The 17,348-nt window shown below is 37.3% G+C and overlaps 1 protein-coding gene across 3 annotated transcripts in view; it reads right to left on the bottom strand.

The window, feature by feature from the left end:
• TRAPPC9 (trafficking protein particle complex subunit 9) overlaps positions 1–17,348 on the bottom strand; it is a 461,063-nt gene that overhangs the window by 442,725 nt on the left and 990 nt on the right. For all 3 annotated transcript variants that reach the window (XM_067290119.1, XM_067290120.1, XM_067290121.1), the window contains exons 2-4: positions 16,221–16,821; positions 7,088–7,233; positions 4,436–4,564 (exon numbers count right to left, since the gene is read on the bottom strand). In XM_067290119.1, the coding sequence (XP_067146220.1) occupies positions 4,436–4,564; positions 7,088–7,233; positions 16,221–16,804 (859 nt within the window). In that variant the 5' untranslated portion in view covers positions 16,805–16,821. The remainder of the gene's footprint in view (positions 1–4,435; positions 4,565–7,087; positions 7,234–16,220; positions 16,822–17,348) is intronic.

Raw genomic sequence — 17,348 nt, 5'->3', positions numbered from 1 at the left:
TGCTCCACGAGAGTGGCAGGACCTCCTTTTAATTGATTTTCTCCTTCTCCAGACTAGTGGACTACAGATTTAGAGCCAGATCAAAAAGGGACTTCAACACCTCACTCAGGTTTCCTAATTCTTCTTGGGGACAGGGAAAGGTCAGGTGACCAAATTAAGAGCCTAGCGCTCCATACAAAACAAAACAAAACACAGTAGAATGAAACCCAGAACAGCTAGTAAGTTAAACGTGAAGCAATCTGAATTCAGCTTATTGGACATACAAATCACGCAGCCAATAGAACATGTCCAGGTTCCTGGTCAACCAGAACTACTAAGCAATTCTCCAATCTATTTTTATACTAAAGGCTGCAGAGAGGTGAATCCATCAGTTCAAAGGGACACACTCTGATGCTCTCCCTCTACGAACACAAGGTTCTAGGAACCTGAGAAGCTGCACTTTTTCTTTAAAACATCTTTTTACCATTAGCAAGATACTGCAGCCCAGTGGTTCAGGCAATGACTGTAAGGAAGGAATCTGTCTTTGGAGAAGACAAGACTCCACATCTCCCTCACTCAGGCAAGTATTTTAAGCGCTATGTTATTGACTAATTCTCTTCTGAATGAACTATTCCTGAGTAGCGACACTCTTTCTAGGGAGTTTCAGAAGAAAGTGAAGGGTTCGCCACCAAAAACCAGACAATATTCTGATGGCTGCAACACTTCCCAAATAGGTGTGAAATATGACATTACAATTCTGCTTAGCAGAAAAACAATTTAACACCTCCCTTTTCTTAAGTTTGTGTTTTATACTACAGAAAGAGAGACAATATTAATGCTTTTCTCCCAGATTTTTTTTTTTTAATAAAGCAGATACCACACCATTTGCTGAGTAGCCTAGTCCTGCACGATAGCCTAAAAATGTCAACTGGTGGAAGTCACAGGAGATTCAAGAGGAACATGTTCTTCTTGACTAGGTCTGGGCACAGGGGGAACACCAAGAAAACTTGTCCCATCAAGGCTGAAGTTACACGTGCAAGAAGAGGTGTAATTCCAAGCATGTCAGGAAGATATAAAGATAATTATCACATCTATATTCTTCAAAAGCAGGTGTGATTTGAATTTAAGTTCCAAGAATGCCATATCTTGATTTGGGTAGAATTTGGAAACCCAAGGCCCTTTTTGGATCTGGCCTGATTCCACAGAAAGGTACACTGGAATTAGTTCCCTAGGTTAAATCCTGTTCTTACAAAATTAGTCATAACAGGTGGGTTAACTGTATAAACAAGGTTGCGATTTTTAAAAAAAGGTTTTAAATGAAAGGCATTGCAGAGTCAGCAAAGGGTAATGAAAAGAATCTTTCAGAAAATACAGGAGAAAGACATCACATCACTAGCTATTTGGCTAGACGTTAGAGTTCAACATTTCAGATCTCAAAACATTAAAAGGTCATAACTAGATTAAGGGAACAATAACTCATGGACCATGAAGTAACAGTTTCATCTGAAAGGAATGACAAAAAAATGTAATCAATTTTTCTTCATTTATTAATGTTTGGTTCATAGTTTCTCAAAAAAACCTTGTCACATGGAATTTACACAGTTTTAAAGTAAAACTGCATTAACAAGCTTGCAGACTAACAGTGACAGAATGACTTTGAGTTACAAAACAACTTATCAACAAAAGCAATGTTACACCCAAAATATATTTTATTCAATTATTTTTACAGCTGTGACTTATTTGTTACATCCTTTACTAAAAAGGAGCACCCTTTAGCAAAGAAGAGATTGCCACACATACCGTTAAATATTTGCTGAAAAGTGGAGAAAGGTTCTTAACTGTGTGACATTATACCATAATAGCCGACATTTAAAAAACACTCACAGGTCATAAGACCAAATGAACAGATTTTAATCCCGATATATTGTATGTATACCTGGTATCTTCTCCTGAAATAAGGTAATTCTAATTGTTGACCTCAAAATTATCTGGGGTCAACACACACCTCTTGTATTAAAGATGATACAAAGCATATGTTTGCTAGGTTGTGATTTATATATGAATAAACTTTGGGCTTTTCTAAATGAAGGAATTAATTTTAATCACACCACACACAAAAGAGTACTTATACCAGCAGTTAAACTCAGTTTCTATTTGTTTCAATACTTTATAAGAACCTAACTATGTACAAAATAACAGCTGTAGTGAGTTAGACCAGAGGTCTGTCCAGCTTACTGGTCTATCTCCCACAAAGCATATGAAAGCAAAGCAAGCTTTTATGATATTTTACTGAATACTCTCCTTGCCTACCATCATTTGGAGCTCAGACTTTCTGAACCAGAGGCAGTTTTCCCATATTTGTGAAATCATCAACAGATTTTTCTTCCAAGAACCCTACCCAGCCTATCCTGGAAGCCACCTCAACTTTCAGCAGCCTCAACACCTTGTGGCGAGCGTTCAGTTATGTGATTCGAGGCTCATGTCAACAAACACAAAGGAGCACAGGGGAACAGTATCAGGTGGAGGAACCCCAATAACCTAATCAGATCCCACAGAGCTGTCCGGGGTGAAATCCATTAAGGTGAGTCACCAGGAGAGGCTCTCCAGATCACCTTACAGACTGAGGTGGGTTACTGCCTACCTGGGTATGGGACGCATCAGGGGATACAGAGGAAGAGCATCTCAGGTTCATACAAGAGTTATTATGGTATTTTAGGGAACAAACCAAAGGCAGGGAAAAGAAGGGATCAAGGCAGTTTGGGGAGGAACAAGCATGGAAAAATAGAGGGAGAAGGGGATAACACAGGCCGGTCACGTGTAAACAGGTTGTTGGTCAGTACACTTGTCTGGCTATACCCTGCAACGCACGTCACTACAGTCTGTCCTGTCTTCTTATTAAATTCCATTTACTATTTTCATGGGCGAGCGGACTCTATTCCATGTACATACGTGCTTAACAATGGGAAAAGCGCCCACAGGTCATGGGGTACATGCACCCAGGATGCCAGCAAGTGGAGAGACCAGAGTGTGTGCATACTGTGTGGATGCATATGCCAGGGTGTAATCACTAGCAAACATCAAGCCAGACTAGCCAGCAGGTAGGATAAGAGGTTTGGGAGCTAAGTACTGGAGTAGCTGGAAGTTTGGGCCAGATACTGGAGGGATCCACAGTGTGTGTGTGTCTGTGTGTGTGTGTGTACATGCGTGTGTAACACTAACAGGCTTTCACACTGATCAGCCAGAAAAGGAAACAGGATTAGGCTGTCAGCACTGTCTGTGTTTGCATGAGTGCCGTGTTTTCTGCTTGTGTCGAGCTGTGTGGTTGGCCACGTGTATACGTATTATGTGTACGTTTGCATGTGTACCTACTGGGGATACACACAAGCAGTCTCACAGCTGGCTGGATCTGAGAACATGGAGCTGAGGCAGCCTTGCCTCTATCAGTCTATCGTATTTGGCAACTCCTAACAGCAAGGAGTTCCACAGTATACCTAAAAATTGGGTGAAGACTAATTCCTTTCATTTGCTTTGAACCTATGATCTGCTAGCTCTCTCTGATGTCCTCTAGTTCTTGTGTCAGAAGAAGCAGTGAACATCTGATCCTCCCCCAGTGTTCACGGTATTACAGATCTCTGTCACATTTCTCCTCAATCATCTCTTTTGGCAGAACTGAAGAGTCCTAGTCTATTCAGTTATTCTTTGGACAGAAACCATACCAAGTCTTTGATCATCTTTGTTGCCAAACTGCAACCTCCTTCCAGTAGAGAAACTGGAGATAGGGAACATGGACACCATTTTGAGCTGGGAAAATGAAATGGCACATAATATTCCAGATATAGGTGAACCATGGATTTACTTAATGACATTTTCTCTTTCTTTTCCCTCTGTTATTCTCCTAATAATTCCTATGCATGTTAAGCAGGCCAAGTCTCCAAAGAACATCTACCGAATCAATGTCATATAATCATTGTATTAGTTATGCAATCTAAGAGTTTATAAAAAGCATGCTGAATCTTGAAAACAATGCTGGTTTATAGGTATTTAGTTAACCAAAATTATTTGTTAAATGTTGACTTTGGAACAGCAAAACACCTCAGCATAAATATACCTAACTTATCCTTCTCATATGTGTGGCTCTTCCATACCATGTATGTTTTCTGAAAACTGTCTGCATTTCCTCCGTCAAAATTCAAGTTAATACTGAAACTAAATTTTAACAATCAGATGAAGTAGTATTGATCTAAATCTTTACAACTCTGTGTAAGGCACACACTCTGACATGAGTATCAGACCAGCAGAAGAATCACTAATGCAAATTTTTCAAAAAGAAATATAGCTCTAGTTTGCCTCAGTTCATCCTGTTATGTGTAAAATTTTACTAAACATAGGAAGTGGGGAGGATATTACCATTACTGAACATCTGAAAACCAGAATACAAATAAACTCCAGCGCTTACCTGGTCTGTGTCTGTTGCCTGCCTCAGCAGAAAGAGAACCTCCTTGTGCCCTACGAGTTCCAGCTTTACCTCCGGTACCACCAGGGTAATGATAGATGACTGATGCTGAACATAGTCCTTCAAGAGCAGCTGGAAATTAAAGAACCAACAGATTAGTAGAGTCAGCTCATTTACACGAAGTGAAGTATCATGTAGTAGTGTCAGTTTATTTACATGAACACGAAGTATATCTCAGCTGGGGACTTAGTGACAAAGGTCACGGAAAAGGCTGAGATACTTGACATCCTTTTTGCCTCTGTTTTCATTGGTAAGGTTTACCCTCAGGCTTTCCAGGTCCCCAAGCCCACTAGCAGAGTCTGTGGGAGCGAAGCATTATCCATAGCAGAGGAAGACAGAGTTAGGGAGCGCTTAATCCAACTGGACACAAATCCACAATACCAGACAGGATGCATCTGAGGCTGTCAAGAGAGCTGGCCAGTGTCGTTGTGAGGCCACTTTTTATCACCTTCAATGGGTCATGCCAACTGGGAGAAGTTTCTAATGACTAGAACAAGGTAAACATCACTCCCATCTTCAAGAAGGAGGTACCAGGGACCTATGGGCAGGTCAGCCTCGCCTCAATCCCTGGAAAGGCTATAGAGAAAATCCTTCTGGAAGCCACTTCCAAGCACATAAAGGACAACAAGGTGCCTGGGAACAGCAAACATGGATTTGCAGAAGATAAATCAGTCCTCATCAACCTCACTGCCTTCTATGATGAGATGACTGGCTCAGCGGACAATGGAAGAGCAACAGACATTGTATACCTTGATTTTAACAAGGCCTTTGATGTGATCTCCCATAGCATCCTTATAGCCAAATTGATGAGATATGATTTGGATAAGTGAATCACGAAGTGGGTGGAATATTGCCTGGACTGCCAGGCTCAAAGAATGCGACCGGCAGCACAAAGTCCAACTGCTTGCCAGTTACTAGCGGTGTCCCTCAGGGGTCAATATTGGGACCAATACTCTTCGATATCTTTATTAACAGCCTGAATGATTGCACAGAGCTCGTTCTCAGCAAGTTCACAGATGATACCAAATTGGGGTGAGCAGCTGGTACGCTGAAGGACAGGGCTGTCATTCAGAGACTACTCGACAGTCTGGAGATATGGGCCGAAAGGAACCTCATGCAGTTCAACAAAGGCAAGTGCATTTCAAATGGAAAAACCCCAGGCAGCAGCACAGCCTGGGAGCTAACCGACTAGAAAGCAGCTTTGCAAAAAAGTACCTGGGGGTCCTGGTAGACAAGTTAATAGGAGTTAGCAGGAGGTTCTTGCAAAAAAGAAGGCCAACTGCATAGGAGGCTGTAACACCCAGCGTAGCCAACAAGCCAAGAGAAGTGATTATTCCCTTCTATTCTGCATCTGTGAGGCCTCATCTGGGGACATATGAGGAGAGTTGTGGGAACTGGGTTTGCTCAGCCTTAAGAGCAGGAGGCTAAGGGGAGATTTTATTGCTGTCTTCAAATATCCAACGAGAAGGTACAGAGGAGACAGAGCCAGACTCTTCTCAGAGGTGTACAGTGATTGGAGGAGGGTCAACAGACACAAGTTGCAACACAGGAAATTTTGCTTTAATACAAGTTTTTTTTGTTTTGGTTTGTTATTTTTACTACGAGGTGTAAAATGTTAGAACAGGTTGCCCAGAGATTGTAAAACCTCCACTCTTAGAGAGATTCAAAACTCAGGTGGAGAAGTCCCTGAGCAACCTGATTTAATTGGACCTGCTTTGAGCAGAAGGTCAGGCTAGCAGGCCTTCCAACCTAAATTATTCTATGATTCTATAATTTTATAATCCAATAGATGGAGCTTAAAATATTTGCATGCCTTGCACAAGTAGATAAGTTATCCTTTCCTCCTTGAAGAACCCTAAGCAATTTAATCTTTTGCAAGAGTAGAAGGGAAAAAGCGGAAAGCTGGAAATTGTTAAGGTTTTTGTAGTTTGTAATCTACAGAGCAGATAAGACGCCAAATGGATTTCTAAGTAAAATGAAAGAGAAAGCTAAAAGTAGAGCTGGAGACAGTAATTCTACTAAAAAAGTAGGAAACTAAGAAAAAGGAATTTAATTCAGAGATCATGTCTGTATCCAATAAAGAGAATAGAGCAGGAGAGGAAATCTGAAGGAAAAAAAAAAAAAAAAAAGGTGAAGCCTAGGATCTAATGTGAAAGTAAAGATAGGTCAATGGAAGTTAAACCCCTGAGGCTTCAGCAGACATAAAAGGAAAAATCTTTTGCTATGCTAGCAGTCCTAGTAAATATATGCAGGAAAGATTTCTAAATCATCTGTACAATCCACTGAAAAAAAGAAACACTTTCCAAAAAAACATTAAAAAGTCGCATTCAAATTTTTTTTTAAAGTACATGCCTTACTGCAATAGCACATTTTATATCGTAGGTGTTTGGGTTTTTTAAAATCACATTTTTTTCTAATGTCTTATTAACCAATTTTTATTTCTGATTTAATTCTTAGTCACTCTTGACATTCAGATTTTGATCGCCTAAAGTTTTTCCTCCTTTTCATAATGTAGAAGGAATGTTATAGAAGACAGCTTGATTTCCTTGGATTTAGCAAATAATTATTTGATCCACTATCATCAATTAATCCTACCTCCAAGCCACAGAAAGTCATTTACAGATCGCAGAAGTTCCACAGCCATGTGATAATGCACTAAGGAATCCTGTAACATCCCAGCTTGCAAACACAGGTCACCAACATGTTTCCGCATCCGGCCTTGACAACGCTTCTTGTAGTGTCTGCAAAATAAAAGATGCAGTTTATAATTACATCCAGAAAACACCTACTTGAGATAATATTTAACCTAAAGTCAATTTTCTTTCCTCCTTAATAATGTATTAACATTAATTTACTCTCTGAGCAAACATCCAGTATGAATTCCAACCAGCATAATATGCAAAAGAACCAATGTTCTGAGGAGATATGGAGAAAACTGATGCATCATATATTTTGGCTATATAACATTAATATATACAGTCAGACAAAGTTTGAAGATTGTTCTTCAGTGCGCTTAAATAGCATCTAATAATATCATAAATTAAATAAAAATATACTCATAAAAAATAAAGAACTGCCTATGTCTGTAAAGTAGTATTACCTCTTTAGAAATATCATGGCCTGTTAAAAAAAGAATGGGTTTTTTTGAAGGGATAATTAGCAGAAGAATTAAGCCTGCAGCTCCTTTCCATTTTTCCTCCTACTCTACACTTAGAGGCCCAACGTGACCACCATCATTTAAGTCAAGAACTGACAGGGTTTCTGTTCCTACCCTCTTTTATTTATTCAAATAGAAGTTCAAACAACACCAACAATACAGTTTCTTTCCTATCCCAACAACAATGAATAGACCAGGACAATAAAGTCTTACTGAAAATATTAAATGAACAGATACTTTCGTACAACTGGAAAGGCAACCAAAGTACAGCATATTAAATTATTTCCTTTAGGCATAAAGGCTAGGAGAGATGAGAACAATGAAAACATTTGTATTAACTACATTTTACTGTTTTTTACTGAAGACAAGCATCAAGTCCCAATGATAGCCCCTACATTCAACCATGAAAAAATGTCTTATTTTTTGAACTTGGTTAAAAAAAAAAAAAAGTTCATCAAGAGGAAAGGTCTGAAGGCAAAATAACTGACTCATGGCTCAGTCTGGGAACAAAAATTTACAGGTAAAAGTTATATGGAAAAACATGCAATCTCATATTTACAAATCAAGTAGAAAAGCCATCAGAACCAGTATTATTGACAAGAAGTCAAGAAGTATGCCTCCTATTGCTTCTGTCCAGCCAAAATAATGCAAATAAATCCCATAAATCCATAAATATATATTCCCACTTCTCTGATCAATCACATCATATTCACAATTGATATGATGAAGAGGGCAACACACAAAACTACAAAAAGACTGTTTATCTTTCAGGTATGTCAAGAAATAGCATTATTTCTTATCTTTTAGTTTTTCAACCAGCTTGTACTTTATGGATCTGTTTTAAGCAAAAAAGCAATAAAATTCAAAGTGAAAACTAAAATTGCTCTGCACAAACTCAGAAAGGACACCAAATCTTAACAAGACTTCAATATGAGCTTTGACTTTTAGAGAAATACAGTTGGTCAAAACGTTGATTTTTACTCTTGTAAACAATTTATACTCTCCTATACCATCCTGATTCGAGTCAGGGTTTTGTTAATCTCTGCATTTTAGAATGAAATGAAGATTACAAATGTTATAATTCTTTTAATTTGTTACACAGAATAAATAGTGGAATGTGGAAACATAGCTTCCTTCCGGAGCTATAATTTCATTCAGAAATGCTAACACTTCAAATTTCCTCTCCCTAAACTTTCAAGTATTCTGTAGGTTTATGGACAAATTGCATTCCTTATTATTGCAAAATTGTAATTTCGTAAAGGCTTTTCTTATTAATACATACAAAATTATTTTTATTCATTATCATCCTAATTCTCTTTCCTGATATTAATTACAGTATCAATTTGTCATCATGATCTGTAACAGGTTTTTTCCTCCAAATGTTAGTATTACAGCCAAGAAACAAACCTTCTGATTAGCTGAAAGGTTATATAATTATTTTTTTTAAGAAGCTACTGTCCATATTTCAAATGAGATCATTTCACAGTTATACCAAAGCGCCAGCAATCAACAGACTAGCAGTAACACTTTAAAAATATCATATGCAAATTTAGAGACCAAAGAGAAGAGTTCGAAATATCCAAACAAAGCAAACCAAATGGATTTTATTTACCAATTTTTGGATTGCATCAATTATTCAATTTTGCTTGATTTTATTATTGCTTTTTGCACTCAACTGGAAGAAATTTTTAAAGAACATTCTTTAAAATAAATACTACTCAAAAAATTCAATATAATCTTAATAACATCATTAGACTTCCATGAGAAAGGTCAGAAAATTTTTACAGTAACTAATATTTTCCAGATAGCATATTTTTAAGTTCTTAGGGGTATGTTCTTAAGTGTAAGTCATATAGCAAAAGCAGAATAAAGCTCGACTTCTAAACCGGAATCTCATACCGGAAACACTTCAGTCATACAGCCTCACCAACTCTTCCTAACCAATATCTAATTCTGCTAAACGTTTATGTGCATGTCAATATATTCAAAATGTGAATGCATCTGTTCACTGCAGTAAAGCTTAGACATCAATAAATATTGGTTGTACATAACATTTCTCTTTCAGAAACTCTCCCTGTTTATAAGCTAAAACATGTTATTCCTGATGATGGAGATATGAACTATTAATCATTCAAAGGCTAAATTCATTCTACCTACTTTTAGGCTCTTAAATGGGGTGCCAAGATAGGAGCTATATCCTACACACTCTGCAAAGCCTTCACCATCCTCCTTGAGAACACTTCTCCACTGATTATAGAGGAAGTTTGCAATGTATAGATGTATAAATTGTGTCTTAATACAGCACTCACAATTAAGTGCTATGAATTCAAGCCTTAAACTAGAAATATACTGGTTCTCAATTACTGCAAGTGTGTCTGAAGAGAAAAAAAGCAGTTTCTTTAAAACTAAACCCATTCTCCACAGACAGCAAAACTCAATTTACTTTGTATTTGGGAAGCTTGTTTCAGAAAAATCACATCTACAAAATCGGGTCATTAACATCATGACTAAGTGAATTATGATTTAATCAAGTACTGGATCAATCAGTTACTGTATAGTAAATCCAATGGAAAAAAAAAATCATACATGCTGACCCTTCTAGGATAAAAGCATGATTATTCATAAAGCTTCACAGCTTTACCCAAAGAATCAGGCTGCAAAGCTGAAAGCAAGAAGCTTATGGATACCTTCTTCCTAATTTAATTTTGATTAAAACATTGTTTAATTGTTTTGGTTCTCTATTGCTTAATCCTAATCTATTTGATGACAGGAAGTCCACACAAGCTAATTGCTACTTCTTCTAGGATAAGCAGAGGTCAGGTCCTTGTCATATCCCAGTGCGAAGAGTTGTTTATCTGTCTTTTTCCCCAGGAAGGTTATTTAAGATGTTAGGTAAGCAGTCTCACTCAAAGACACAACAAAAAGAGGCCCTTCCAGGGAGTGCGATGCACCCAAAAACATCTCAGAGAAGGCAATGTCATGTAATTCAGGACTACGTGCCATATACTCCATAACTTCAGACCATCATCCAAACACCTCTTCAGAAGGTCCTTTCCTCAACACACGTACATTCTCATGACTATAAAGTTTAAAAATCTAGTTTAAAGTCTTCTTCTCTAAAGTTGCCCAGCAGTGTTAATTTTGTACCAAACATATGGTGCTCTTCAGAATAACAACCACCATCATCACCATCAGTAACCATTACTACTACTTCAAATTGGAGGAGAAAAATCCAGTTCCAGTTCTCAAAATGGAACCAGAAAGCACTACCGTAACCCATTTCCACTTCTACCCCATTTGATATATAGGATACATTCTTTACTCCTCCATCCCCAACTCTTTTCTTCTCTGACCTCCCCCTTCCGAAACTAAAATTGCCTGGAATGGCTACAAGGATAACATTTGGAAAATTCGGAGCAACAGTATTATATTTCAAGACAGAAATTATTTTCACTAAAAACCATCCAGCAACAAGTTTGAAAGGAATTTCTGAATCCTCAAAATTTCAAAAAGGCTAAATTTAAAAATAAAAACATGCAAAATGAATTCACAAAAGTATTCATGCAAAATGCTTCAACAAAAATTTCCATCAAATTCTGCCAATTCCAATTAGCATGCATAACTATAGATATCACCAATCATAACATTATCCAGACTTAAAAAACACAGCTACAGCATTTGACTGACTTCCAGAACTTTTGAATTTGGAAACCAAACACAGGCAGCAATAGCTTCATGGCTTTAGAGTTTAAAAAATAAAGCAAATTCCAGAGGCCAGCAGCCACCTAAGCAAATTATGTGTGTCCTACAAAAAAATTCAGCATTGCTACCAAATACAGTTGCCAAATGCGCCAAAAGGGGTCAACCACAGTAGTGAGGGTCCAGGCAGCAATCATTTTTGTATGTACTGAAAAACAAATATAAAAAGCAACACTAAACTATGCAATGAAGGCAGAGTGGAAAGGCAGTACATGGAAGAAAGCTAACTATTTTTAAACATACGCGATCACAGCCTACCTTTTTAGACCCAACAACAAACTCACAGGGCAGTATTAGAGAAGAAGAAAAAAAGAAAGGAACAAAATAAAAATTAGAAAGACAAAGAACAGAAACAAAATTAACAGCCACATACACATACTTAAATATCACAAAGTTTGACGGATCAGTGAACAAATCCCACCAACTATACTATTTAGAAAAACAGACTTTTATAAACAGAGCTCTACTTTCTAATCACTCAATAGTATTAAATGCATGCCTTATGAGCATTAAAAAAAAAAAAAGACCCTAGCACACAAACTGACACAAACAATATTAAAATGTGCTTATCTAAAAAGATTATACATACAAGCACGTTGAGGATTTTTTTAACTGAAAACAGAAAAGTCACAGAAAATTTAAGCAAATGGAGTTTGTCAAGGTGGTCAAGAATGGACTGATTTCAAAGGAAAGGTCTTATCCTACATCTTGAATAGAGCCCCACAGTATTATACTCAGTAATACGGATGAAGAACATGGAAATTATCTCTAAAACAGTGCGCGCTAGCTATGACCCTACTCTACTATTTCTGGCAAGTCTGTTTCCCAGTTTCAAGTTGGGAAGACTTTTGTGTTGTTATGAGAATATGCAATTCCATTCCCTTCAATTCGAGTCAGTTCCCAGACATCTACAAACAACTACCAAGGGCAACTGATCTCAAAAACTTTTTCAACTATCCTCAGCAGCCCTGTGACAATATTTTATGTAATTTACAGATGAAGAACAGAAACATAGGAAAATTAATTGATTTGCCATGATCACCTATTGGCTGGCTACTCTACAAATTAAACCTTGGTCAGACTCCCAGTCCTACAGCTTTCTGTTAATGGGCCTATCTTTCCAACACTTCTTAGGACTCCCTCATAGGGATCCCACTATTTTTGCTATGTAAAAAAAGTTTTTTACCAGCCAAAAAAGTTACTCAACCCAAATTGTACAATGTTTTTCTCTATATTATTGTCTCCATATGAATTCTGGGAACACTATCTCACCTGCTCAGTATACAAACAACCTGTCAAAAGACAAAGATCAACTGTACCTTTCCTCAGAATCTTATCTGAAATGCAGCTTAATTCATGTTCCTAATTTATGAACACCGCATCTCAAAAGATGACAGTTAGGTTTCAATGACTATGCAACCTAGTGGCAAATATTCAGTCTTGATACTAATGTCAGTCTTATAAACTGGGCAAGATAAAACATCAATCCTATCCATCTAGTTCTGATCACAACACTGGCACTAACCTTAGTATTTTACCATAAATCTTGGAGAAAAGTCTATTTTCAACTTAAGATACTAAAAAAAGGTGAGTAGTTTTAATTAGTCTTTTTTTTGGGGGGGGGGAGGAATCACATGATCATAATTACTACATCCCATGTAACTTTTTAACATACTCTCACTCAACACGTCAACCTGGTCCATTAGCTGAAGGTTACACCTATACTCTAAATCTAATGAGACCTTTGCTACAGACTATCAAATTCAACTTCAAAAATTTAGAAACTGATGGAAAATATATGCTCATTTAGACTACGCAGACATCCACAACTACAGCAGCGAAGATGCGTACTGTCTGTTACAAGCACTAACTTCCATCTACTTAATACAGAACATTGAGGGTCTTGCAGCAGTTAGTTTCACACTGACTGCAAGGTCAGGATACACTATACCAATTAAATGAAAACAGAGTGGGGATGAATAAAAACAGGTTGTAAAAAGATTAAGGGGACAATCTTTGCCTTTCACCCTTTAGAAATTTCCCTCTATTTAAGAAAAGCCGTTTCATTGTCCTCACTATCTCAATAACATCTTGATTTTTGACTTCATTCTTTAAACTCATCATATCCAAAGATCCAAATAACCAACAAAGTAGCAAAAGTTATTATACTGGATGTTTTCTTATGCACTCCAAGCACTTAGACAACCTTTAGTCCCTCATTGGACAGAATTATACAAAGCAGCATCTTGCCAAAACAGAAATTGGACTCAGTGTAATAAGGTCATTTCTAACCCTGTATCTTCATATGATGACTTAAAACAATGATTTCCCCTTAATTAGGGTATCAGTCACAACAAAAGAGAATACGCTACAATAAAAACCTTTTATTGAAACCCAAGTAACAAAATGAAATACACTAGTATTTCACATCTAAAGACTTAGGTGTAAGTTGTTTTAAAGTGTAAATTTGTTAATAAACTGATCTCAGTTCAACCACATTTCACATTCCTGAATTTCTGCTCAGTAGACCACAGAAGCAGAGATACGTCATGTTCCACGAAAGGTGCCTTGGAGATTGTGCAAAGCAGCTCATGTACATTATGCACGTGTATTTCTAACTGAACCAGGGATGACAACTTTTCTTAAAGGCACTTTTTCCAATTGGGAATGTCATCCCCATCCATTTAGGATTACATACATTTCTCCTTTCTGTTACAAAACTCAATGATGTAAAAAAATCTCAGGTATTTAGAACATTTTCTTAGTTTCCTGTCTATTGCAAAATACTAAACTGAATAGAAAGATCTTTTTTTTTAGCTTGTATATGCTATTATATATAAAGTCAAGTTTTAAAACAATCATAAGTGCTAATTCCACAGCAAAATAAAAAACTGAAAAACATTTTTATTTTTCAACTGAAGAGGAAATATCAGAACATTTATCACCTTTACTTTTAGGAGTTAAGTGCAGAAAGCATTTAGTTAAAGTATATCCATTGACTTAGACTTACTGAAAATCTATTTAGTATTCAAGCCATTCGACAAGGTTGTATGCATATCTAAACTACTGCTTAATTCTTTGTAAATCCATACGTTTACTGAACTCGGGTCGGGGAAAAGGGACATGCACTTTATATTTTGCAGAGAGTTGAAGCATGACACTAAATTTGTTTCCAGGTTTCAGTGCAACAGCACAAAACCTCTTCTTGGATATGGATGAATAAATAGACTCCTTGTTATTTGAGCTACCCACCACTTCAGGTATTTCACAGGAAATATTTGGCCACTAGCTACACACAGTCAATGCTCATAAGTAAGTAATTTTACCCTTTGGAAACATGTTACTTAGAAGAAACAACAGAGCAACAAAATTAATTCTGATATTAAGGCAAAGATTTGGGGGCAAAATTCATAGTTTTCTTAGTTTAATCGGAAACACAAAATCTTGGTGATTATGTTCATCCAAAATTCATCCAAATTGAGTAATTAAAGCCAAGATTCTAAAAGGGCTCATGTAGCCTATAAAATTTTACTGTCCATACTATCCATGAAAAAACAATTACATAATAATTTATATTACTAATGAAAGTCAAATAGTGCAGGCACTAACCAGAACACTGAAAGAGTAGCTACAGTTGGAAACGATACTGGTAGCAAGTTGGAGCAAGTTCAACTGCACACCACCAAAGAGGATCTGGAGCAGGGGAGGAAGGTAGTGTTGGCCATCCCTTCAAGGAACCAGAGATAACTTAATGGAGGCTTCAAGCTACTTAGAAACTTAGAATAATGTCTTCCAGCATATTACACTCTTATACAGAGATTCTAAGGCTAACATTAATTATGCAAGTCAGGCTAATTAACTTGGTCAGGAGGCCTTACAAGCATACCTCTACAGCAGGCATACAGTATCCAGATGGATACCTCTGAGCTTTAACCACTGCTAGCATCCCTAGTCGTAAAAGACTGATTTGAAAGATATTACTCCTACACATACTATGTATTCTGTTAGGACTTCCACATCTCTGTCTTCTCCAAGACGATAGGAAAATGTTTGATTTCTTACTTTGGATTTGCCTTTGAACAGTGGAGTCAAATAGATTTTGCATCTGCCTGTAGCTAGCAACCCAGAATTACTAATCCCTAACACCAGAACTATGCAACACTCAAATCTGAAAGCTGAGCATGCAAACGGTTAGGAGGGAGTGATGTGATGGGAATTAAAAATAAAAACTATAACATAGACAAAACCTCTGCACAAAGATAACAATTGTGAATGGAATGGTAGCAAAACAAGATGGGTCAAGAACATCAAATAATTAAAGAAAAGAAGAAAGATAGGGCAAGACGCTGAACTTAGCAAAATCGTATGATCACTATTTCATAGCATAAAAAAGAAGAGTCTTGTGGAAAAAAAACCACAGTAGGTATGATAACTCAAATATTACTACAAAAAATATAAAATTAATTTTGTCAATGTTAATTGAATTTCTTTATTAATACTGTATATCTATAAAATATTTATTTTTTCAGTAAAAAGTCTCATTGTAGTGGAATCTGTCAAATCTCTTCTGTGACTTCTTCCTACTATTTGATTAGCCTCATAAATATTTATACAGATAAACGCAAAACATCAAATATAGTCAGACAGCAAATTAAGTTCTCTTAAATTACAGCAGACACACACAATAAAACAGGGGCGTGACCTCTGCAGTAACAAAGTATGCTTTGTCCTTTCTAATAGGCTTACTCTAGGGGCTAGCAATTGCCACATACGTTTTTCAAAACCTGTCAGCTGATAAAAATAGCTGCTTACCTACTATCTGTGTCCAGACCTACAAAATCCTTCTTTTCAAAAGGAACACAGAGTAGTGGGATCTTGTCTCCAGACTTATCAGTGGCTCTGTCAAGTCGCTTCGATTCCAACACAATGAAGAGGGATTCAATAAAATCTTCTATTCTCTTCTCCACAGTCTCACATTCATCATAACTGGGATAAAACGCCACATCTGTGCGTGGCTGCTCTGCAATCTCTCCCTGAAGTCCGAAGACAAACAACCGGGAATCATACAGTGTAGAACCATACATTTCCTTCTGAAGATGGAATTTTTCAAAAGTCTGAGGCCAGTCCTTTGCAGAAGAACAGTCTGTAATAGTTATCAGCCCCACAACTTTGCGGTGCGTCTGAAAATCCCCCCATTCATTATTCTCTGGCGGATAATGGTGCCTATAACGGATATACAACACACGCTGAGAGTCGCGCACGTTAACTTGACTCACTGCTGAAATTCGCTTGTAGATCCTAAAGAAGCTCTCTTCTGGTACAATACCAATTGGCTGAACCACAACCAGGAGAGTCTGATGGTCCTCAGCACACTGCATGTAGTCAGGAACACTCATTTTGCATCAACTGCGGGCTAATAAAAGAAAAACGATTATTATTTTTTTAAACACTCAGATGTACCCGTGGCTGCTGAATCGAGGACTGTGGTTCTAAACATTTCTACATTCTGTATATTATGCACTCCTTTAAACTTCTTTCATACTTAACTGTTCTATTCTCTTCTCCCTTTTTCAAGTTAAAACACTATTTGCTCTGCGATACTTTCTTTCATAATTTTATTAAATTTTCAATGCCACAAAGTTAAATAGAGCGCTCTTAGTCACACAGCCATACAACCACGAACAAAAGTTTGTAAGTTTTGTTCTTCACCCAGATCCTATTCCCTGTGCAGCTATACGAGTAACTGTGCAAGCAACGCAAACCTGCAGAAGCCCACGGGGCAGTGAAGAATCTCTAGCTACTCTTAATCTACCACTGCCACAGACCAAATGTTTGCCGAAACCTCAGCACAGGCCTCTTCTGAGACTTGGACTCTCCAGTCTGTCTCCACAATACACCTTGCGGAAACACCGAAAATTGGGTAAGGTGAAGGGTAGACTA

The sequence above is a fragment of the Apteryx mantelli genome, chromosome 2, assembly GCF_036417845.1.
Source record: "Apteryx mantelli isolate bAptMan1 chromosome 2, bAptMan1.hap1, whole genome shotgun sequence".
Lineage (NCBI taxonomy): Eukaryota > Metazoa > Chordata > Aves > Apterygiformes > Apterygidae > Apteryx > Apteryx mantelli.
Note: the sequence above shows the minus strand (reverse complement) of the source record. Positions and strands in the feature narration are given on the sequence as shown.